General features: G+C 37.6%; 2 protein-coding genes across 2 annotated transcripts in view; one reads left to right on the top strand and one right to left on the bottom strand.

Annotated features, from left to right (window-relative positions):
• Positions 1-11,683, top strand: part of gdap2 (ganglioside induced differentiation associated protein 2) — a 28,105-nt gene extending 16,422 nt beyond the window's left edge. The window contains exons 11-14 of the mRNA XM_058788214.1: positions 131-270; positions 1,814-1,868; positions 2,844-2,987; positions 9,991-11,683. Of these exons, the coding sequence (XP_058644197.1) occupies positions 131-270; positions 1,814-1,868; positions 2,844-2,987; positions 9,991-10,032 (381 nt within the window). The 3' untranslated portion in view covers positions 10,033-11,683. The remainder of the gene's footprint in view (positions 1-130; positions 271-1,813; positions 1,869-2,843; positions 2,988-9,990) is intronic.
• A 10,217-nt stretch (positions 11,684-21,900) lies between these two features.
• Positions 21,901-24,728, bottom strand: tent5c (terminal nucleotidyltransferase 5C). The gene is made up of 3 exons (XM_058788216.1): positions 24,707-24,728; positions 24,402-24,526; positions 21,901-23,193 (listed from the first exon to the last, which is right to left on the bottom strand). Exon 3 carries the CDS (start codon positions 23,179-23,181, stop codon positions 22,012-22,014), a length of 1,170 nt encoding a protein of 389 aa, XP_058644199.1. The 5' UTR covers positions 23,182-23,193; positions 24,402-24,526; positions 24,707-24,728; the 3' UTR covers positions 21,901-22,011.
• Positions 24,729-25,030: the final 302 nt, after the last annotated feature.

Raw genomic sequence — 25,030 nt, 5'->3', positions numbered from 1 at the left:
GTTAAAAAAAACTTTAGAATGTGGTTTTAGTGTTAAGTTATAGCATTTTAGCTGAATATGAAAACAGTCAAAGATTATGGAATGTGCCTACTTGGATAACTAAGTAAATGTGTGTGTGTTTGTGTGTTAGGCTTTGCTGTATTTCATCCACGTGATGGATCATATCACGGTGAAGGAGTATGTGATGGTGTATTTCCACACACTCACCGGTGAACACAACCACCTGGACACCGACTTTCTCAAGAAGCTTTATGACATTGTGGACGCCAAGTAAGAGCTATTTCTGTTCCATTACAGAGATACTACAAACCACCCACATTCCCTGTTCTCTACGACCTTACAATGTTTTTGAGATGACTTGACCCAGTTCTTGGCGGAGGGATTCTTTAAAACCATAACTCAGACTCTCATGGAAAAGCTAATCACAGTTTCTTATAAATGCTGGCTTGGTGACTATTCGTTTTTATGAGCTTCTTGTGCCACACAGCACTGTCTCCTTAAACCCAAACACACCACATATGTTGTAAAATCATAAGGGAATGTCTGTATCTTGGGCTTCCTGTTCTTCGAATGTCAAGAAGATTTATACACAGAAGCTCGACCCTTGTAGGTTATGACAAGCTCGGAAAGCACCGTTCAAAGTAACTGAGTCATGTTTCCTCCGTTTTACCTGGTGTTTTTCTAGAGTATCACTCTAAATTGGTGTTCAAATGTGTCAAGAGGTGATTGATTCTTCCAAGGGAAATTAAATAATATTGCTTTTTTTTTTCAGAACACTGGGAAATGTTGAAGGGGGTTATCAAGGTTAGAACATTGAGAGGGATTGCAATGGCTTTGACACCTTGTAAATCTGAAGTGTCGATGTTCTCCCCTCACCTTACCAATTAAGAAAAACGGCAAACTACCACCACCAGAGGCTTGCAAACGCTTGCATAGAGATAGCTCCAAGGAATGACATTGTAATTGCGTGTTAAGAAAAATATTGTTCTTTTAATCGAACAGTCCTCATAATTGCTATTTTCCTGGCTTAGCAGAGGAGTTTGAGTCTTTGTTCAAAAGTCAAAACCGTGGGAGGTGATCGTGAGGTCAGGCATTCGTCATTTATTCAGGGGACACTCTCAGCATGCAGGCAGAGGAAACCACAGTCTTGAAATAAAAAGTAGAAACACTCTCCAGTTCCAGTCCCTCACACTTTCCGTACATCGTGGAGATCAGCATGACTCATAACTTTGAGAGCCAGGCCAGTTTGATTCGTGTCATTTATTATGAGGTATCAGCAGAGCACAGCATATCATCATTGTATTATTTATTCTCAAAAGGCATGGGTCTATAAGAAAGTGTTATCCAGACATAATCATCAGCAAGAGTGATGAGGTTCTGTTTGCAATCACAGCCATGTTTATAGCAGAGTTAACCAGTGACGCTATCACTCCCTATGACCCCTGCTCATGGGTTTGGACAGGACGGTCTAAGTCCATCGTGGGAAAGGGGAAAGGTTGACGGACACGTCCCTTGCACATTTCGAACACCCCTCCACTTCTGGCCATCCTGATCTCTATCCATCTGTGTGTTTTGGACAACAGCGTGTGGCTTGGACCTGGCTGCCCCGTTGGACTCGATTCACCGACTTTTGCTCGTTCTTAAAAAATGCGCTTTAGCTCCCTTTCTAATGGGTTTATTGTTTTTAAGGCAATAATCCTTTCAAAGCCAAGTGCGCAGAGGAATTCTCTATTTGTGTAATAAGTAATTGGTTGGATGTGTTGATAATGTTTCAAAAACCATTTCTCGCAAGGTTTCCCTTCTGTGTTTTCAGGTTTAAGAAAAACCTGAGGGCTTTCTACTTCGTTCACCCGACGTTCCGCTCCAAGGTAAATGTAATCAGTTCATCAACTCAGATGTAAGTCCATTAAAGGCAACACTAGATGTTCATCTCGTTTTGAGCTTTTCTTTCCGAGTTTGTACGGGCTTATGGTCTGATTCACAGCGGTCAGCTCCACATGTTCCACATTGACTGAGAAAGACTGTGTATGAGTCTGTGGAACTGAATATGTTGAAAAACGTCTCTGAGACCGCATTGAGATTCATGATGTGTCCGCACTAAGTGTTCCATAGTGTTCCACAGAACCTATTCAGGTAATTGAAGTGCTTATGAGAGCGTGTTGCCTCTGCCAGGCTTTGCTTTCATTTGCGAAATTATTCAACAATTATGCTTTGTGCACTCCAAATGTAGAGGAACCCCGGCAATTAAGTGTCAGATAATTGTTCGTTTTAAAATGCGTCCATTTCAGTCAGAGAATGCTCGAGTATTGTAACAATCCCAGGTGTGAAACGTGTTCAAGCATTAGGGCTGAGTCATTGGAGTAAATGCTGAAAATGATTCAAGCAACAGCTTTGGGAGCTAAGAGTTTGCCTTTAGCAATGAAACATTTAATTCAGTTACAACTTCACCAATTTTGTAGCTATCTGTTATTTATTAAATTGACATTAAAATGGTGTAGAAGTCTATGCTGTTTTCCTATGGAGTTACATTTGAGTTCATTTATAATGTGAGGTGAACAAATGATTATAAATGATATTTATGTCACAAAAGATTTATATTTTGAACAAATGCTTTTCTTCTAAACGTTCTATTCTTCAACGAATCAATGAATAAAGAATTTTAAATGATATTTTATATATATTTAATTTTTTAATTTTTTTTTTTTTTTTTCGGGTTAAGCACAGCTTTTATTTGTCACCATTTGTTAAAGAAGAAAAATAATATTTTGTTTCAACAACTATTCTTGTACCTTTTTCATGGAAAATAGCATCAATAAAATGGTTTTCTTTGTGATTCCTGTCAGGTCTCTTCGTGGTTCTTCACGACGTTCAGTGTATCAGGCCTTAAAGAGAAGGTCCATCACATAGAGAACCTACAGCAGCTCTTCACCTGCATCCTACCTGAGCAGATTGACATCCCTCCTTTTGTCCTGGAGTATGACACACGGGTGAGTGTTCAGTACTTTACCACTATACAATTGTCCATTGAGGATAAAGGGGTGTGTATGTAACTTGACCTTTAGTAATTCTTTCTGTATTTAATCTGTATTAAATTCTGTCAACATTTATTCACCTTAAAGTTCTTCAAAACCAGCATTACGTTTTTCTTTGGAACACCAAAGGGAGAGTTGGAGAATGTTTCAAAGAATCATTTAATCTGGTTTATGAAACCTGTCAGACTTAAAACATGAAACATCATCTTTTGTTTGACAGAAGATTAAGTCATAATATCTTGAAAGAACATAAAGTTGGGTAAATTTAAATGTACTTTTGAGGTCAACTATTCTTTTAAGAGAGTTAAATTTTAAAATGCATTTTATCAAAAGTTAAAGTCTTTACAGAGAACCGGATACCCCTCTGTAACACAATCACGCATCAACAGTGGCACCTCATCCAGGGACCATGTTGCATCTTCTGGTTTTCAGATGGCTAAAGATAGTGTCACTGTCATTTCCGTTTGAGAAAACGCATGAAGCCGCCTTTATTTCTGTTTGTACTGTCTGTTTTTGCATTTCAAGCCAAGTCGGCTTTTAATTATTATTATTTACAACTACAGTTAAATTCTTGATTTCTTCTTTGCAGATTATAGACAAAACAGTTTTAGTATACAGTACTACTACATAAAAAAAAATTGGAAAAATAATAATACAAATACAATAATGTGATACTGTCTGTAATGACCTTAACGTTTAGTTAAAGTGTCATGTTTTTAAACAAGTTTAGGAAAATTAAGATCAAACATGCAAAAGATTTTCTCAGTGCTTAAGGTAATTGAAATGTACAGCTTGTGACCAATTTTAGTAGCAATTATATGCAAATTCTTTAAACTAGTTTCCCTGTATGACCTGTTCTTTAAATGCAGCCTTTAGCACAGTTTTATTTTTGGTGAAGCCGGTATATAAAAATATTCACTTCTTTAGGCCTTAATGAGGTCCTTTTTTGTTTTGAAATGGATTGCATTTGGCTTGTGGAAAAGAGATGCTTAGAGACTTATTTTTAACTGTTGACCCAAAGTATGGGTGGAGGAAAGTCTTTCCCTTCAGACTGAAAGAGGCCTCAGCCGTGAGAAACTGCCGCTTTCTCCGTCTCAAAGGAACACATCACATTTTATTTCTTAAGATTACTCTTCAGTTACTTATGTGGGCTAGGGTGATATATTTAAGGAAACATAGAAACAAAAAAAACAGTGAGTTGCTCTGGATTATGAGAAGAGAAAATGAGAAAATTATGGTTGTAGTCATCTGGCATTGCAGAATCTCATACTACTATTATAATCATGTGTCATTTAACATGTTTTTCCTTTGACGTGGAGAACATTGTTTTCAATTTAAAATTATGTGTTACCTTTGTTACCACTGTTGAATCCAAGCAAACTGCTCAGATCCTAATAAACAGATTTGTCACGGCTAATAGCAGCCAATATCCATGCATTGATTGGTCCCATCTGGACTGCACTCATTATTTAGTTGATTTTCATCCTGTCATTCCTGAGCTCTTAGTTTTGCACTGTTCTCACAGCATGCACATACACATGGCATTCATCTACAGCTTCATTCTAGGTGCTTGGTGTTACCCCTCGGTTAATGATACAGGCTGGTAACCAATAAGGTTAGGTTCAAGTCCTACTAGGCATGGATTTGAGCTACCACCATGATTTGGTGTCCACATTGATCTTGGATGATCTGATTGCAAATGGGTCTAAAATGTTTTCTGGTTTGATCGCTCAAACTACATTTAGAAATGCACATGATCACATCACATATGTACTGTAGTGCAAATGCTAATCTTAAAGTGATATTCAACCATTTTTTTTTTTTCATTAATTTCTCACCCTCGTTCCAAACCCATTAGTCCATTCTTCTTTGGAACACAAATTAAGATCATTTTGATGAAATCCGGAAGCTTTCTGACCAAATACTGACACAGAAGAGAAGAAATTGTTGAATAAAGTCATTATTTTTGTTTTCTCTGTGCACAAAAAGTATTCTCATAGCTTTGCAACATTTCGGTTGAACCACTGAAGTCATATCGACTATTTTAGCGATGTCCTTATTACGTTTCTGGGCCTTGAAAGTGGTAGTTGCGTTTCTGTCTATGCAGGTTCAGAAAGCTCTTGGATTTCATCAAAAATATCTTAATTTGTGTTCCGAAGATTAAGATCTTAAGGGTTTGGAACGACGTGAGGGTTACTAATTGACCCTTCGCTAAAACCCACCCTCCTTAGCTACTGTTGCTATGTCTGACAAGCTATGCCGCTCTCACACTACACACATTGTCTTCACGCAGTAAAACAAAGTCTCAGCTTTCAAATTTTGTCTTTTTTTTTTATTATTAAGAAATTCAAAAAATAAATACCATTTTGTGGCTCTTTGTGTCATGACAGATCACTGTAGTGCCTCAGTTCAAGCGGCAGACATGAACCGATCGTCTTCTCATATTTACTTGAAATTAACATGAATGAACATCAGAACATAATTTATTTTGTTTCAACTGCAGAAAGACATCAATACACACCATTTTTCAAGTTTAAGTCCACCGAAGTTCATCTACTCTCCTGTCTGATTTGTTTGTCAGACAAAATGGTGGATTTGGTGTTATGATTGGTCTGATCGCCTGTCAGTTAAACTCCCGGCGAAAGGTCTTTTTTTTTTACTATTCTCTGAGGTCCACTTATAATATTATCAAGATTTTTACATCACAAAACATATATTAAGTAATAGGCTATTTTCTGTCCTGTTTTAAACCCCCCTCAACAGAATGCTCTGTTTGAATAGGTGTGGCGGATTGTAGACTCACTGCTATGATTGGCTAACACTCGTGTATGTTTGACAGCGTACATTCCTTATAGATGGATGCTGCTGTGATAAATACTCAATACATTTCAAACGATCTGTAATAACAGAAAAATCAATGGTGAACAGGTAATAAAAGAAGTTACTCAAACTTGTGTGTTGCGACGTTACGGTCGGATCCAACATAGTCAGCACAGTATAGTCTTTTAGTTTCACTCTTTCTGAAAATCCCACTTCGAATTGTGCTTTCTTTGTAAACGAATCTGCAGTAAAAAATGAAGTGAACAAATGACTGAGTTCTTACTGACGAGTTCCACTCTTTCCTAACGTTGGGATCAGAAGGAAGGCAATGCAAAGACTGTTTTTCCACAACTTCGAACTGCACAGCGTCTTGTTGAATTCGGAGCCATCTTTATAATTTGGTTTCTGCGTAGACCTGCGTTTGCTTCTCTTGTTATTTACATTACGTCGCCTTGGAATTATAAGGTTCTATCTGCGTTCTGAGTGGTTTTGAGATATCGAGTTTCAAAGTTTTTGCATTACATATAGCAAAAATGATATGGGGAACAAGTCTCTTTCCTACATGAAAATGACAGTAGTCTAAGTTCGTAAATCGGTGGGCGGGGCTAAACAGGCAGTGATGTTTATCTTCATCTGCAGAGGCGGTGTTTAGCCACACTATTACATCATAGAGTTGTACATTTCACAAGCTGTCGTTTTGGCAGATTGGCTTCAATATAGTTTTTAGACCAACAAGAAAGTTTTGAGTTCTGAAACTTACAGGATGTTTTTATAGTATAATGACCTCTTATTTGTGACCCTGGACCACAAAACCAGTCATAAGTCGCTGGGGTATATTTGTAGCAATAGCCAAAAATACATTGTATGGGTCAAAATTATTGATTTTTCTTTTATGCCAAAAATCATTAGGATATTAAGTAAAGATCATGTTCCATGAAGATATTTTGTAAATTTCCTACTGTAAATATATCAAAACTTAATTTTTGATTAGTAATATGCATTGCTAAGAACTTGATTTGGACAACTTTAAAGGCGATTTTCTCAATATTTTTATTTTTATTTTTATTTTTTGCACCCTCAGATTCCAGATTTTCAAATAGTTGTATCTCGACCAAATATTGTCCGATCCTAACAAACCATACATCGATGGAAAGCTTATTTATTCGGCTTTCAGATGATGTATAAATCTCAATTTCGATACCTCAGTCAATACCCTTATGACTGGTTTTGTGGTCTAGGGTCACATTTGTCAAAAGATCAAGGGAATTTTGGTTTCTCAGTTCATGACCCCTTTAATGCCTCTAAAAGACAGCAAAGAACTGCCTACTGATTTCTGTAATCTTCAGATCCACATTCCACACCTTTTGATTGATTTTATTTTTATTTTATTTCAGATTCCACACAGATCATTACACACTAAACTGTGACCCTAAGAGTAGAGGTGCCTTCTGAAAAACTAAATTATGTTCCTCACTGTATGGTCATATACGTTTTTTTCCCCATTCTATATTTTAGATGTTGTTTTTTGTCCTTCTGTTTTGTTCCTGGGTTTAAAGGGCACTGGATTAAAGTAAATGAAAGCGGGAAGGAAGGCACAAAGGTGAGGCAGCTGTGAAGAATCGATCATGCCACTAATGCGTTAAATGGATGGTCTTTCTCGCGCCAGGTGCATGTCGCCCTGTATTTATGTGTTCGCAGAGCAAGAGTGCAGGCACACAGACTTAATTAGAAACATTTTTTTTCCTGCAGGCTGTGTGTGTTTATTTCATTTGCATGAAAAACATTTTGTACTTGTACTTTAGTATGTTAACACAAACTTGATGACATTTAGAGTGAAAAAAGCTAGCTTTAATAAGTATGTCTGATTTTTGTTTATATCTCTGCACTCTTCCTGCGTGATTAAAGGCTGTAAAACACTACATGACTTTTAAAATTTTAACAGATTTCAAAACACTTGGCATCATACTCACCGAATTTGTAATGGTCGCATAGGAAAATTAGCCATTATAAACTAAATGACTGAGGATCATACACTACCAGACTTATATGTGCGCATTGTTGATAGAATATGTGTGACAAACATTGTGTTATAAAATAGGCTCAAAATATCAAGCATGTTTGTTTGTGTCCATCATACATTACACGATTTTCTATGACACATTTCTATGACTCTTCTATAACTTCTCCCGGCAGAAAGTCTGGGCTAAAATAGTGTATTCCAGCCTTAAATGTCAAAAATCAAACTTTAGATCAGATGGTCGTCTTCAAGGGTGGGTTTTTACAGAAAAACATTTGTATCGTTAATCAAACTCAGGATCCCTTAGGTATGTACACCAACAGGGAATATTCCACATGTTGCTTCTGTTGAAACCAAAGGCTTTCAAGTTTTACTTGACGACTCATTTGGTCTCTTGTGTTTTTATTAGTACTGGAAACTGTGACATTGGAGACTAGAGATTATTGTCTTTGGGAACATTCATAGTCCTTTTATGAATTAATGTGTTTGTCACTTGAATGGATGAACCCATTTTCTCTTAATGTGTCTGACCTTATTTTTTGCTAGAGTAGCGTGTGTTTTTGGTCTGCTTGCCTTAGCCTTGGATTCACTCCTGGACTCCCTTGCTTAAGTATTTCCTGTCATTCTTTGATTACCCAGGAAGTTAATGGGCAGGAGGGGAAATGTCAGAATGTGTAAGCTTTTAATGCCAATTGCACTCAGCTTTCTCTCTTTGCCCATATTGAACAGATGCAGTGCCATGGAAAGTCCAGCCGCAGTCACCTCAAATAACCCAGTCAACTTTCCATAAAGCATTAAAAGGCCCCTAAAGTTTTTTTTAATAAAAAAATATTTATACTTTCCATACTACAGGCGTTGTTGGGTAGTAATGGCTACAGTATGTAATTTGGATTATGTAATCAAACTATGAAAATCTTGTAATTGCATTATAAAATATTGTAAATAACTGTATTATGGATATCATGTTTGCATATTTATTATAATTAGGCAACAGCAATAAAATAGTTCCTCATGTGTTGATAGGCTTAGAGGCTAAAATATGTTCAGTAGGTCTTCATATGATTTCTGAAGAAAGCAGGAGCGGGAACACAAGCAGACTTGATCCCAGCCAACTTTGTTGTAGCGTTACATACATAGAGCCGTCTCATTCCTCATTTGACCACATACAGAAATAACTGTCAACGAGACGTATTGAAAATGTGCAATGCAGTCCTTGCGTTCCAAAACATGTCTTAAATCCACCACAACACTCCAGTTTCAACTACTAATGTTTAATGAAAGGATTTCAATTGGTAGCTAGAACACTTATAATTAATTCTGGCATGATGAAAATAAAAAAAAATAGGACATTTCATATGAGGCTTTTTGTCTTAGAATATGTTTTTTCTGTTTTTCTTGCAAGTGACTCAAAATAAATACAGAAATCTACAAAAGTACAAATCTGAGAGAAACCCTACTCTGAGCGAACCTGCAGCGAAAAGAAAACACAAAGCCCCAACCCTCTCTTCATTCAGTTGGCTAAAACCAACTCCACTTTTCACTTTTTTTTTTGTTTTGTTTTTGTTTTTAATTAATTTCCTGTGCTCTTTGAAACAATTTACAGCATAATCTCTTTTTGCATTCATTTGACCCGAAGGCCTGTAACACCTCGGTTAGACTGACCTCACAGCTTCAGGAGGTGAATCATCAGCTATGCTGTGTGAGTCATACAGTAGCATCCGAGCAGACACTCATTAATTCCCAGCACATCTCTTTCCATAAGTGCTCATTTGGCTATTGGAATCCTCACATACTACTTTGTTATATCCTAGAAACCACCTTTATTAAATACTTGAATAAATATTTACCTACTGAATATTTGTATTCTATGGTAAATACAACCTCTTGGGTTGATGTACAATGCAGCTAGATTGAAATCTATCTTCATATTTGTGCCGACAGGCTCTCTAGGATGTAGGTGTGTCTTGGGCTTATGTTGTGGTTACAGGGGCCTCTTGTCAATTTGCCTTCTGCGTTTTACAGCGAGTTAATGCTTCCTAGCCAGTCCGTGAACAAATGTAACCTTTACTACTGTTTATCTTTATTCGACTGTACTTGTGAATATCATCTCTGCTCTTCCAGGTTAATAGTCCCTATTACACGGCTCAGTCCTCAGGCCTGTGATGGTGTCAGATAAACCCAGAACTGAGGAAAGGACCAGCCACTTTTCACCGGGCCGACACAACCCGATGACCCCGACTCTGATGTGAACAAGGTGAACGCAGTCAAAAGTGCATCTTTGCCGTTCCTGACCGGCAAGTTTTCTCTGTGACAGTGAGAGACTGTCAATCAATAATGCTGTATAAACACATCTTGCTGAAACCTGCTGAACGTGCTACAGACCTGTACCAAACCCAGATGTCACTGAAGGAACCGCCTGCCTGACCCTAGCTGTTTTTGGACAAGGTGTGCGTGTGTGGTGTAGATGAAGAGGCTGAATTTGACAAACATGCATAACAAACATACTAAACCAATATTTTGTACCGATGTGAAACACATGTACCAGTGTCTGCGTGAATAATGGCTGGAAATAGTCGAAACCATTCTGGTTTTAATTTCTTATGTCCTTGGCCATCCAATCATCTGAAAGCCTCATATTTTGCTGTCTGTTTTGTTGTTTCATGTCATTCTGTGTCTGCAAAGTCACTAAAAGAAGCAGCATTTTGCTTCTATCTTGATTCACTTTTTTTCTTTTTTTCACCACAAGCACTTTTACAGCTTTATCTGAGGTGTCAAACAACCATCACTACAGTTTCTTGAGGTTTGACAGGAAGCAACTTTTCCTCCTGCGTGAGGGATGTGCTTTCACAAAGATTGCTTTGTGCAGCTCTAAAATCAGGTTGGCCTGTTGAGATTTCTATTAGCCTATTAATAATAATATTTTCTTCTGTTCTTTTCAATATGGTACATCAGTGTTCTGGAAGCTTCACCTGAGGTAGACTCAAATCTTGCAGTGTGCAGGTTGTATTTCATTTGAAGCAGATTTACAAGCATGGCCGAAGGAATGTCACAGACAGAGAGCTGATCTCAGAGTAGAGCACTGTAAATAGATAATTGTAGTTATTGCAGATGCTGTCTGGTATTATTAATTCAGCCTTTTTTTTTTTTCTTTTTTTTTTTTTAAGTCAGCTCTTACTGTAGCTGTGCAGTGATTCTTGTTAAATTTCGTACCGTTTTAAATGAAGTATGACGTATGAATTATGATGATGAAGAAAGTAATATTTGAATAAACAGAATATGAACATTTGATGTTATCATTAATCTTTGTTTGGGTGTCTTTTATTGAATTATTTTGTTTAATACGGATGATCAGTGTATTTTCAGTTTGAAAGCCTTTTGGAATGGGTTTCGAATAAAAGCAGCCTTTTATTTTCTAATTATGTCTCGTGTTTTTTTTCTTTAAGATACTAGATTTGAAGCTGTAACTACATTCTATTTCATGAAAAAGTAGGCTAGTTTGTGTTATTTTTGTATGAAGTTGTGCCAGTACTAGGCATGGGCCGGTATGAGATTCTGACGGTATGATAAGTTTCTTCCACTGAACACAATATACTTGATTTTTAAGAAACATATAGAACATTTTGGAAAAGTAAACATGTCAGGCTAAATTAAAATAAACAGTTGAATTATTGTTAATTAAATTAAGTGCAGTCACTTAAGTGAGCCTAATCCTGCAGCTCAACAATAATCCGAACATAAATTATTTTCTGTAAAAACAAAACAAAAAAAGCAGTCAATTAAGTCTGCCTACACATACAGCTCAATAATCAAAAACATAAATCAAAACACAATTTCTGTAAAAAAAAAAAAAAAAAAATTAAAAATGCAGTCATTAAACCTGCAGCTCAACAAGGTTTTGGAGACATGCTCACTTCCTACACATTTATCTTTCAGTTCAAGTTAAGAGCGGTGAGGAACAAAGATGCCTTTTTTACAGTCTATGGCATATACACACAAGGGCAGAGAGCGCAAGTGTCACACACACACACACACGGTCTATCTCCGTACAACATTCTGGCTGAGAGTCAGCAGTTTGTTTGTTTTTTAAATGTCGTGATTTTGAACAGATGTAAACAATGGCAGAAGGCTTAAAATTATAGACGTGATACCAGCTAAATTTAATTATTGTACTAAATCGCAGAAACGTAAACGTAAGCGCTTTGAGTGCCTAGAAAAGCGCTATATAAATGTAAGGAATTATTATTATTATTATTATTAATAGCCTACTTTAGTCTGATATTCCCCGCTCTGTGAAGTAACGTGAGGGAGGAAACTAGTTGAGGTTAGCTTGTTAATTAGCCATGTTATCTGCGCTAGCAAGCCAAATAGTATTTATTTCAACACTGAAACAAAAGGCGAATGGGTCTCTGTCTTGATCGAGGGTGAAAGAGAGAGAAATGAAGATGACACACTTACCGCAGTAACGGTATAACAGGAAATTTTTGTGGTTTTGAAACAGTGAATTTTTCAAACCGCGGTAAACCTTGAAACCGGTTATCGTCCCATGCCTAGCCAGTACTTATGATTTATGCAAGCAAATAAATAGTTTAATCAAAATAAAATAATCGGAAAAGTATAGCTGTACTTTTGTGAAACCACTCACCAAACAAAGGTTTCCATCCACCTTATTTTTCCGTAAGAGTGGGCATGGCTATTTGTAAATTTTATGTATGAGGCTTTTGGTCTACAACTATTTTTAGCTGTACAACTGGTGTGTTTTACCATCAGTATTGGGAAGTAACTAGTTACATGCAACGTAATTTAATTACAAAATAAATGTAATTGTAATTAGTTACAGTTACTGAGAAAAAATGTGTAATGAAATTGCAGTTACTTCCCAGACAGCAAGCAGTGTCTGCCCAGATCCGGCCCGCATGGATTTCACGCGGGCCAGATGTGGGCCGGATCTGGGCCAACACTATGTTGCTGTCTGGGTTATGAAAATGTTAACAATTACAAAGGGGATTACATCTGAATATTCACACACCCACATCAAGATTTAATTGACTTCTTTCCCAAATTGCATTGCTTGCTCTAAAATATGAGCCATCAATGTTTCAGAAGTTTAGAACACAAAATAGGACACATGCTATAACCGTTTTATTTCCTATTTGGGTTTATGTATATGCTTTATTTTTTAAGAATATCTGTTTTTTCCAAGCCATTGTTAGATGCCAGTGTTTCCTGTCATAGCTCTGCAAAGATTTGATTTCAAAAACAGTATTATAGCTTTTAAACCATTTCTTGCTATGATTTTAAATCTGTATTTAATGATCTCAAAGTAAAAAGAGGGGCTAAAGTCTGATTTTGTGATGGCTGTGCTTTGAAATTAAATTATTATAATCTTAATTCAAGTGAAGAAGGCTTTTGAATATCTGACAGTATATGAGTGTTGAGTACTACTGTAAGGTTTACCCTGCCTGCTTTAAATGTTTGAAAATGATTAACAGTTGAAAACATAACAAATTTAGAAAAGTAATCAAATGTAATCAGTTACATTACTTTAATAAAGTAATAGAAATAGTGAAATAGTTACTCTACTTATTACTTGTAATCTGTAATCGAAAGTAACCCTCCCAACACTGCTTACCATATTATTGTGAACACGCTGGTTTGTAGTGCAAACAGTTTTACAATTTACTGCACTTTTTTGTTATTCTTCTCGCTATTTCCCGACAGTGGCTAATAACCCAGAACATCTCGCACATTCACAGAAATGTGTCAGAAATTTAGCTTAAGCTCTTTTTGTCTTAAGGTATCTGTAAATTGTTTTAAGGCAATGAAATTAAGAATTATTGTGAATTTAAGAATTAATTTCACAACTTTTGTGGAGGAAGAATAATCATCAGTATTAATAGTGGCCATATACTTTTTGTTGTATCTAAAAAAAAAAAAAATTACAGAATCAGTTCTAAATCCAAACACATTCTCACACTTTAAGTCAATACTGTCTATCTCTTACACCTTTGCATATCTAGCTGCAGCAATTCCTTCCCCAATCTTTACACAAATGTCATGTCCATCCATATATTCTCAGTCGGACTGGTTCAACAGCACATGATATATTTCTGTCATGCTGTTTGTTTTTAATCTTTTAAGCAGCGCTGGTAAGGCTGCAGTCAGTCCAGTGTCTCTGAGGCGGTGCATGTGGTGAGGATAATGAATCAGACTTCAGCAGAGCTCTCACCATGTCTGAAGGGTCAGCAGAGCCGCACTGAACTGAAACACCTGGACAAGATTTCTTTGGCATTACACTGTGAATCAGAGCGAGTATGACAACATCAGCAGGGATATCTGGGAAATGGAGACAAGACAATGTGCCTAATCATCACTGGCTGGCCTGTAAACATGAGCTGTCCTTAAATAACCTTCCTTAGATCAGTCACCATTTAATCAAGTGCATTGATTATCCTACATATTCATACATCATGTCATTTAATTGCATTCATTCTCGGTTCCAAGTGTTTTCCAATCAATAGTTAGCTTGGACATGATTCATGCACACAAAATAGTCTATTAAAGGAATAGTTCGCCCAAAAATGAAACTTTCTTTCCTTACCTTCATGTTTTTCCAAACCTGTATGACTTTCTTTCATCTGCAGAACAAAAGATGATATTTTGAAGAATGTTGATATCCAAACAGTTTCAGTGGGAACCAAAACAATTTGTAGCTATGTGAAAGATTATCTAGTAGACATGAGGGTGACTATGAAGACAGAATTTTCATGTTTAGGTGAACTATTCCTTTAAATGTAAATTATGATATCATGGTTCTTTATCACAATGTTTGCCGAGATATGAATTTATTGTTGCACTAACTAAAGCACTGTGACGCGGAGAGAAATATACTGAAGCGATGAAGCAGTATGAAATGAAACCGACTGATTGGCCCTGTAGGCAGCAGTTTGATTAATTGGGTGAATGAACATAGACGCTCGCTCTCTTTTATCAGCGCTGGAACTGAAAATATGGCATTGATTAGCGCAGACCATCTGCTTATTGTACTGCTCTTCTCTGTTACTGGCGAAGTTGGAGGGCAGGAGCGGGTCAATGTGCTGTGAATATCACTGCTCAGCGGGGGGCAGCAGCACACTTACTACATTTCTGGGTTGTTGATTCATAATAGAATATTACATTGTTTATCTACACGGATCCAATTATTGAAAAATTCTGACTGCAAATCTTTCTGGGAAACGATATTGTTCACGCACGAAATGTTTTGGCGCGAAGATGTTTATTTGAAATGCGAGAGCAAGATGAGGAAACTTCATGAAAGTGACATAAGCAAACAGTAAGTCATTTTTACTGACTGACATTTATACGGAATCTAACGTTGTAAATCCATAAAAGCGAGGCAAATTAAATTTAAAAAAAGAAAAACACATTTCCAAACCTCTGAGTTTTCTTTCCATGCCTGCAGAATCGGGGACGAGTTCATAGAGTTCTTAAATCAAATTTGAAAAATGAAATTAGGTTTTAAGTTTAGAAACTAGATCCGGACCGTATCTCATTGCATGTTGTCAGGAATTCAAAAGACTGAGATATGCAGGAAGTAGCTGCATGCAGAAATCTGTCGAGTATTTTATTAGTCCAGTTATGGTTATGCCTCTACAAATGATACATTTAGCATCTTTTATTTTTTTCTGCTTGCAACCACTCAGCTTTGTGTCCGTATTCTCAGTTTTTATCTTTTCACTCATTTTATGAAAATTTCATGAAAAAAAAAAAAAATTAATTGCAAAAATTTATATTGCAAATATTCAAAGTAAAATGTCATAAACACTGCATGTAGAGACCAGGGTTAGCTGTCACACATTTACTCTGGACAATATTTATTTTTGAACATCAGTTTACACGTTTACACACATATCTTAAAGTCTTGCTAGAAACGGAATTTTTCCACTGTTATTGCCAAGAAAAAAAAGATAAAGCATACACACAACAAGGTAAGTTGTCACAACGAACTAGACATTGAACAGCCAATGAAATGTTTTTTAGCAATATGTATATATACATATAACGTTGTAAATCCATAAAAGCGAGGCAAATTAAATTTAAAAAAGAAAACACATTTCCAAACCTCTGAGTTTTCTTTCTATATATATATATATATATATATATATATATATATATATATATATATATATATATATATATATATATATGGCTGTTCAATGTCTAGTTCGTTGTGAAAATTTACCATGCTTACCTTGCATATGTATGTTTGTATATACACACACACACAAAAAAATGGAAAAAATATGAAACAAATATTAATAATTATTAAACATCATAAAGCAGCAAAAATATAAAACGTAACAAAAAGGATTGCTTCAACCAATAACATTGAAAAAATAGTTTGCAAAAATTACTAAATTGTTTTGTAAAAGTTAAAAGATTAAAAATTAAAAGATTGAAAAGATGAAAATCTTTGTGACAAGACGACCCTGCTCTCCCTTGTAATATACAAAAATAACAATATGATTAAGTGTTTTTTATTACAGATTTTTACTATCATGCCACACTGCTGTCAGTTACGTAAGCATATACACATTTTAGAGACCAGCTTCCTCTGGAAGACAATCATATGGAGTTTGTGACTCAGCGTAAAAGCGTGTGGGGAGCTTGAGGTTGCAGCTTACAGGTTTCTGAGTACCGTCAAACCAGGGGGAGGTGCAAAGGAACTTTGGGAGGTGTAATAAGATTGTTTCTGAGAAATGCTACAGACAAGGTCAAAAAAATACCCAGCTTCGGTACAGTTTACTCCCCCTTACCCCACCCTACGTCTCTCATTCTCTCTGTTTCAGCCACAAGAACATCTGGCATCACTCCCTTCATCTCTCACCTGTTTCTCAGGACCTTGAGCTCCTATAAATGGCACCTCTTGAAAGATGTTGATGCAGGCAGTTAGTGTTTGAGCAGCCTGCCCATTTCCTGGCCAGGACAGACAGTTTGCTTAAGCTGCTTGATTTCTCAGAGGATTGATAAATTTGCCACTTGCACCTTCTGCTTATGTAGCACAACATGAGCGTCACGCTGAACCCCCGTGAACCTCTACAGCTTTACAAAGAACACCATGGGAATATTCTCTGCGGGTACTGCTTACCATATCATCACAAAAGGATGTCAAACAAATATGTTTATCTTTTCCTTTAACTGCTCCTGATCCAGTAGCGGTGACCATTACATACATTATATATTAACTAGCCTGCATACGATTTATAACCTGGGAAACGGACATTTTCTTCGTTTCACGTACTAATTACAGAACTGCTATCTCCTATTTGCCTCAAAAACACAGTGAGTCCTGAAAACAACTCTGAACACAGCAGAATGATTGATAGTTTTGTGGGAATAAAGTCTAAGTGTTCATTTTTATACTCTTTTAAGGGTTCACCAAAATAAAATTTAAGGCTAATTAAAAGCTGATCTGACAAGAAGCATAAATATTATGAACAAACACATGCTCTCCTCAGCATAACCTCTGCGTGCACAGAAACCTGGCATGTTTTATACAAAACTGCTGTTCTCTGCGCAGTCAAATGGACCTTATTTCAAACAGGGAACTTTCTCTCAGCCATATGTCTCTTATAAATGATAGTACTGAAGAGAATGGAGAGAGGGGATTCTCTAGATAAAGATTGTGCTGTGTGCTGTGCTTTCATTGTTTCCCTCCACATGTTTCAACACTGTTCCAGAAATCAGTCATTGTTGGCCAGCCATTTTCACTCATTGTTCTCGCAGTGGCCTCCAGTGACTGAGCTCTACACAGGACTCGTGTGAAGTGAATGCACTCACTAACTGTCCTGGGCCTTTGAATATCAGCCACACACACACACACCTGCATGTCTTTACCTTTCATTTGAGTGCATAGAACATGGGAGAGTTCCAGATGTTACCAAGTGAACTGTGAAAACAATTCCTCCCACAACATTTTGTTAATGCGCACAATTAAGCGTAACCATGGAAATGTAACGAACCGAATTCCGCTAGCAAATTTTTTTTTTCTAACAGGCATCACAACTGAGAATTTACCTTGAAGCTTAAAATGAATAGCCGAAGTACTACTACTAATAAAAATAAGCATATACATGTACATGTTTAGTTTTCAGACTTTTTAAGCTAACCACCTTATAAAAATTAAGAATACTAAAAGGCACATGTAATAGATATTTTAATTTAAATGTCCTAATTAAATATAATGAAAACTAACAAGGAAGTTTGAGGATCCGTAACACTATCTGTAAGCAGAAACTGTTCAGGGAATTTCCCTTCACAGCTAGACAGAGGTTTTAAAGCTCAAATCTTTTGTGCTACATTATAGGACCAGATTCTTGTTAACCATAATACAATGTCAGGAAAAATGGAGACGTGGTCAAGAATTAGGAGGTACATAAACAGGCTTTTAACATTTTCAAGTGTCATTTAGCACATATACACACATAAATCAAGTACAAGTAAAGGCTAACTACAGATTTGAATTTTTAGCCCATGTGATGGATATAGATCAGGACTATCTATATCAGCCACAGAGAGCAGTTCGAGCCTGCAGCAGAGACTGCTGATTCATACTTGTGCTTTTAAGGGCAGTGGAGACGAACACCACAGGGGCCAGAGAACCCTTGGGAATAAACACCTCAGTGAACCCGGATCATTCAAACACTTGAAACGATCAGTCTCCACTCTACACCATTACGAGAAACACTGGAATAAAGGGTTCCTTCATCTCAAATAGCAAACCTACTGTAGTAGTCATGACTAAAGCTTTAAGTTTATAAAAAAAATTATAGGAAAAGAACACATTTTATTGAAAATATCTTTTGGATTTTTATTTTCAAAGAAAAGAACATGAAAAAGAATGGGCTTTCAATACTTTATTTTTCCCCTTGATACACATTTTCCTTATTCTCAATTCCATCCAAAGGAAAATTATAGTGAGGTAAAAGTGCTGAGAAACAAAATGGCACAATGAATCTACATCAAATCACGCCGACATCAGAGAGCCGACATAACTATTTCAAAATAATAGTGCGACTTCCATTTTTCACTTTTTTTTTTTTAACTAACAATCATTAGCATCCTCACAGACAAACAAGACAAATAAGTCACAAAAAACGTAAACAAAATCTGCTGAAATCCACAACTCATCTTGCAACATTGCAAAAGGGCTTCAAAAAGGCCTCAATCATCATTATGACTTGCACTTTAGACAAGCATGTCCAAATCCAATAAACCTCCCTTGCACACAGAGCTGCGTTTAAAAAAAAACAAATAAAAAAAAAAAAACACCTTTGTCTATTGAATAAAGGGTAACACTGGGGAATATGGAATTACAGCTGACAGAAGGGACAAAAGAAAATAAAGAACAGAATAGGAGTTCAAAAACACAAAAGCATGTTTTCCCATTTTAACACTCCCCTTTCAAGAAAGATACTTTACACAGACTTCAAAAAGGAAATGAGCCAAGCCTCATCACACCAGGCCTTGTCTATGTGAAGCACACCTGGACAAGATAAAGCACACAAAGCAAAATACATGTTTCTTTTCGTTTTCACACACACAAAAAAAACAAAAAACAACCAGTTCTGAAACGAGAGTACTTGTTCCTGATGAGTGAACATTTTATACATTTTAAATTCCTTCATAATAAAATGCTTTTCACTTTTCAGGAAGTTGGCTGAACAAGAGTTGTTACCCTCAAGACACACTGTAGCCCTTTATCATGTCCCTGAGACAGCCTTAATTTAAAAAAAAAAAAAAAAAAAAAAAAAAGGCACCTTATAGCTTGTGACGATGACTAGCTTTGGAGTATGATAATGCCTGTAAAGTGCATTCATTGACATGGGTTATTAAACAATTTGGCCTTTTCAGGGTTTGAGAATGCTGTGTAGTGCACAGTACTTGCTTTGGTTAGGAGGGTGATGACAAATGACATGACAATGACTCAGAACAACTGGAATGACTAGACAACTACAACTAGAAAAAGCATGGTGTGACATGAGACTTAATTGGGACTTAGAAAAATAAAAAGCAAATTTTATTTAATGGACCGGCAAAAATTTTACAGCACCAAATTATTCTGAAACCAGAGAGGATGAGCTACGAGGTCTCTTAAAATTCCAAATGGGTCATCACAAAAAAAAGGCACGTGTGCGCTGTGTTGCTGGTTCAAACATTGGTCCACAGTCTGCATGTCCCAAAAATACTGGAGAAAAAAAAAAAAAAAAAAAAAAGTGGGGGGCCAAAATAAAAACAACGTACGAGTAAAAATCCATTCCAGCTCAATGCGCTTTGGGGTGTAACCCACTGAATGGGAGGCCATGTGACCCTTCTCTCTTTACCCTAGAAGTCTGTGAGTGCAGATAAGAGAAGGAACGCGGCTCTCATGGTTATCTGGCACATGTGCTTGTACAAGCTGAAGCAGCAGGAGCTGTGGCGCGTGAGCGAGGCCAAGAGGAAACCTGAGGGGCAGGGGGCAGCTGTCGGCCATTACGTAAGAGCAGCTAACAGAGTATTACCCTTCTCTGAATGGACGAACGTCGAAAGGAACTACACGTGGGCATGACGGGGGGCCAGGAGAAGACGGACAAGAATAGACATTCACATAATTTAATACTGTCTAACGTACAAAAAGCACAGAACTGGCTTAACCCAACTGACTATTGCAATGTGCCTTGAAGCAATAACATCAAATTCACTGACAAAAGATCAAGACAGGAGACATTGAAGCCCAATAAAGATAAAGAGCAGCAACACCGATTAGATCCAAAACTGGGAAGGAATCCACACTGACATGCTTTCACGTCCATTTAAATGAGCACGGGTATATCCTTCAGCAACCCCTCCCAGACCTCAATTTCCAGAAAAGGCCTTGTGACATACCAGCATTCACCCCTCATCTACAGTGACGCTAGTCAGAAGCACAGGAAAGACAGTTGCCCCACTAGAAATTCCACCCCACATGCTGTCCATTCAAGGCACATCCCGAGAGGTGCAGGAAGGGATAATTTTAGAGCGTTGTGACACCATTTGGCTTGGCTAGGCTGTTAGCTGGAGGTCTTGTTACACACGGCAGTGCTAAGTCTGCTAATGGCCGCAAAAAGCTCAGGAGGACAGATCGTCCAACAGCTGAACCTTGTATGGACAAGCGTGACCTCTCTGTCCCATTTAAACACAGACACAATGTTAATAAGAGATGAAGGAAGGTTTAACAACTTGAGCTGAGGATCTTCATTAATCTTCATAAAACTTGACTGTTTAACTGCTCTGAACTGCTGGGAAAAGGACAAGTACATTTTGTACATGCTGCAACCAAATTCAATTTCAGTCTCACCTTTGCTGTAACTAGCAAGACTGAACCAGTTTATAAATGACACAAGTTCTCAAAAACGTACGGTGGAACACAAGTCTTCAGTATTCATTCACACAGCAATCTGAAGCACATTGCTATGAATACTTTAACATGATTCTGTTCACATTTCTATTTGAGAACAAAAAGAATTTAGCTGCCCACCAGTGTACCAAAAAAAAGAAAACAAACAAAAACTCCTGATAACTTCAGTCCTAAAATACCTATTTCACCTGTGCTCACATTTTTCATATCTTTTCATTTAATTTTGTCTTTTTTTTTCTCTCTCCTCCAAATTTCTAAGAACATTATTTATTTATTTTTTTTGGCCTTTTTATTTTGTAACACACAGGAAAAATATTAAATTTGTCCCAATATGCATTTTCCTTCATTTTTAAGGTTAGAGTATATTAAGGCACTATGGGAATTGTTTCGCTTCAATATGGAAATAAATTTCTCTCTCAGGTCAGGGACAGAGATGAGAGCAAACAAATCTGAAACTTTAGAATATTAAGGAAAAAAAAAAAAGAAAAAAAAAATTCAAATCACTAAAATATATAACTTTGAATCAGAAATGTCTTGGCACCTCTGCAGAGAAGGAATTAAAAGGGGGAAAAAAAAGCAAAAAAAAGCAAAGGAAACGCTTGTCATTTTAAATATCCTTTATGCCTACAGAGGGAAACATCCCTTACGGCCAAATATCCGGCTTTCTGGCCAACTCATGGATTTTGTTGTTGAACAAGCATCTTTGAGTCTTAGTTACAAGGCAACCAAGTTGGAATGGACTGGTTACAAGAGGCCACATAGTAGTTGTTGAAGTTCAGGTCTCTGACATACGGAGCCGGCTGGTAGTAGCAGGTGACACTGGACGCATCAGGTATGGCGTTCTGCTCGGCGAGAACACGAAACGCCATCAGGGAGATGAGGTTAAGCGTCTGCCGCCTCTCGTGTCCCATGAGACACACGGTGCTCTCGTTCACGACCCGTCGCAGGATCATGAGGTAGTTGTACTTGTTCTTCTCCTCACCGACAAAGTGGCTTTGCAGATAAGCCTCCAGTTTGCGCTGTTGCTCACCAATGTCGGGAAAGTCAATGAAGAAACGGGAGCACATATAGCGCTCCAGGGCCTTAAACTCGTCTTCGTCCGTGGCCCTAAAGTCCCTCACCAGGAGGTTGCAGTATTTGAGCAAACCGCCTCCGCGGATCTCCTCCGGCCGTTTGGTGGCGATGAGCTTGTTCCTGAGGTGGTCCAGAGCCACGGCAAAGTCGCCGTACACGCTCTCCCCGACCACAGTAGGGTGGAAGTGCCGAGACATGGGGTTTTCTGAGAAGTCATAGTATGACAGCACAGAGTCCAAAATGATCTGGAAGGAGTCCACACTGAACTCAAACTGTCTCCGGATCGAGTCCACAAACTTAAGTTCCACATTGCGGCCGTTGTTGTTCGACAGCGAGATGAGGGACCAGCGGTCCTGCTCTGTGTAGACTTTGACCAGCTTCTGGACGTAGGCCTCTTTCAGGGTCATGGGAGTGATCTTCTCTTTGTTCACCCCCTCTGGCAGAAAGTCCAACAAAGTGCTCAGAACCACATCTTTGATGAGCTGGAACTCCGCTTCCCGAGGAAGGTCTACCCTGAAGATGACGTCCAGGTCTTTGTAGCTCCAGCCAATGTCCTTTTCCAGCACGTGGCTGGCGGTGGAGCCGTTCAAGCGGACATCTTTGACCATAATACCCCTCAGCTCCAGACGGTTCCTAACCATCTGTACGATATCCTTCAGACGGACCTCCAGGGTGGGAAAGTTGCCACGTCCGTGAACTGGCACGGCCTCTGTCAGCACGTCGTTCAAGCGGCTCACTTGCTCCCAGGTAAGCACACTTTGCGACTCACTTTCGCTGCTGGATGAGGCTGAGGCCATGTTTGCCATCTATGTAGTTTCCTGGGATAAAATATAAAGTGCAAAAACAATTTCACTGTCTCAAAAAGAAATCTTTAAAAAAAAACTAGAGAGTTAATAAGAAGCCTGAACTGAAATAAAACACAATGTAATTAAAGAACACACATACATATATATACATATATATATATATATACACACACACACACACTGTCCAACAGGTTCACTGCGCTCTCATAACAGAAATGCTAACAATGATTCGCAGGCTTTCCAGAAGGACAAACAAACTCTAAACGGAAACTGAAGCATTTGTACTGCGTGTGAGACGCTCAGCTGCTCCTCAACCAGCGCAACATGATTCCCAATGAAAAACATCCAAACAAAAAAAAAAAAAAAAAAGCATTGATCAATCACGCACACTAATGATTCACTTAAAAGAAATTTCTAAACCAAATGGCTTAAAAACTCGTAAGAACATTAATTCAGAAAGTAGAATGTGCACAGGATTCCCATGATAATTTTAAACAATCAGACGAAGAATTTAAAGGATAAAACAAGATTAGGAGTCCTACAAAACACTAGAACTCTACTTACAATGCATCTTAAATGTCTTGATACTTGATACACAGCCTTTAAAGAATTTTTTTTTTTTTAAATTCCCATCGATGCTTGTAGGCATATTTTAGCATATTGGTAATCATTGTCTTATTGGGAAATAAACGTGTTAGAAAATATCATTTTTTTTTTTAAACTTTTTTTTTTTATGTTGTAATATAAGAACACTCCAGCAGGAATCCTTTTGGATTGTCTCCAAATTATGATAGAATTTCACAGCAGACCTTTAACGTTAGATAAAGATACATGGCGGTCAGCACGCAAACTTTCAACAACCTAAATTTTATTATAACATTAGCCAACAGGAGTAAATAAAAGCATACGTACAATGTTCCAAACACAACGCGTCTGGTTGAAATTAAAAAAAAAAAAAAAATTCAAAACAGCTTTTTTTTTTATCGGAGTATGATGTATAACGTTAAACAACAAAAAAAACAATCGTTTGAAACGGCGCACATGAAGAGACCAAAAGAGCCACAAACTGCGCGAGATCAGCGTTTAAACCAAACAAACCAAATACTATGCCTGCATTTATCCCGAAACACAAAGTTTAAAGTGAATCGTCCGATTGCATCCGAATCACACAGATCCAACGCGTTTATATCAAGTTATAAATATGAAATACGTCCACCTACTGTTCTCAGTAAATCCACCTGAAGTGCTCAGCAACGTGGTCGGCACAAAGTAGTGGATGTCAAATAAGGTTTCGTACCAGCACCTCCATCCATCCGTTCAGTCGTCAAACACCAGAGCTTCAGTTCTGAAGAGCACACACACATGCGCTCTCTCTTATAACTGCCTACTAAACAACCTGGTTCTCCGCACCTCCACTGCGCACTATTTTTCTGAAGCCTTGCAATCAACATACATAGCACACATAGAAATATTTATTTTATTTAACCAAATAAAATAATAAATAATCTGTCTGTATTTTACTTACCATTGCTCCCATGCTAAGCTCTGCAATATAAGGCATCTATGGAGTAAGGCTCTATATGGAATTCAAAAACATACGGCGTTCTATTCGCTGGTATCAATGCGCCAGGCGAAGCCTGTGATTGGCTGAAGAGGTTTTTGTGTTGCCAGGCGACCACTGGCACTTGTCGATTTTGACATCCGGCTTTTGCTGAGAGTAGCTAAAGCAGGTTATAACTAGAACACGTTTGGTAACCTGAGGTTTGAGGTTACCTGTTTTCTCTCTCTTTTTTTTAAAGGTGCATTAAGTAAGCTGGGCTATCAGTTAAAAAATATTTAAAGCTCAGCC

Source organism: Onychostoma macrolepis, chromosome 09 (genome assembly GCF_012432095.1).
Source record: "Onychostoma macrolepis isolate SWU-2019 chromosome 09, ASM1243209v1, whole genome shotgun sequence".
Classification (NCBI taxonomy): Eukaryota; Metazoa; Chordata; class Actinopteri; order Cypriniformes; family Cyprinidae; genus Onychostoma; species Onychostoma macrolepis.
The sequence above is the reverse complement of the archived record's forward strand: the minus strand, read 5'-3'. Positions and strand labels throughout refer to the sequence as shown.

Coding starts and splice junctions, on each gene's coding strand:
- tent5c (XM_058788216.1), bottom strand. CDS start 23,181: ATGGCAAACATGGCCTCAGCCTCATCCAGCAGCGAAAGTGAGTCGCAA.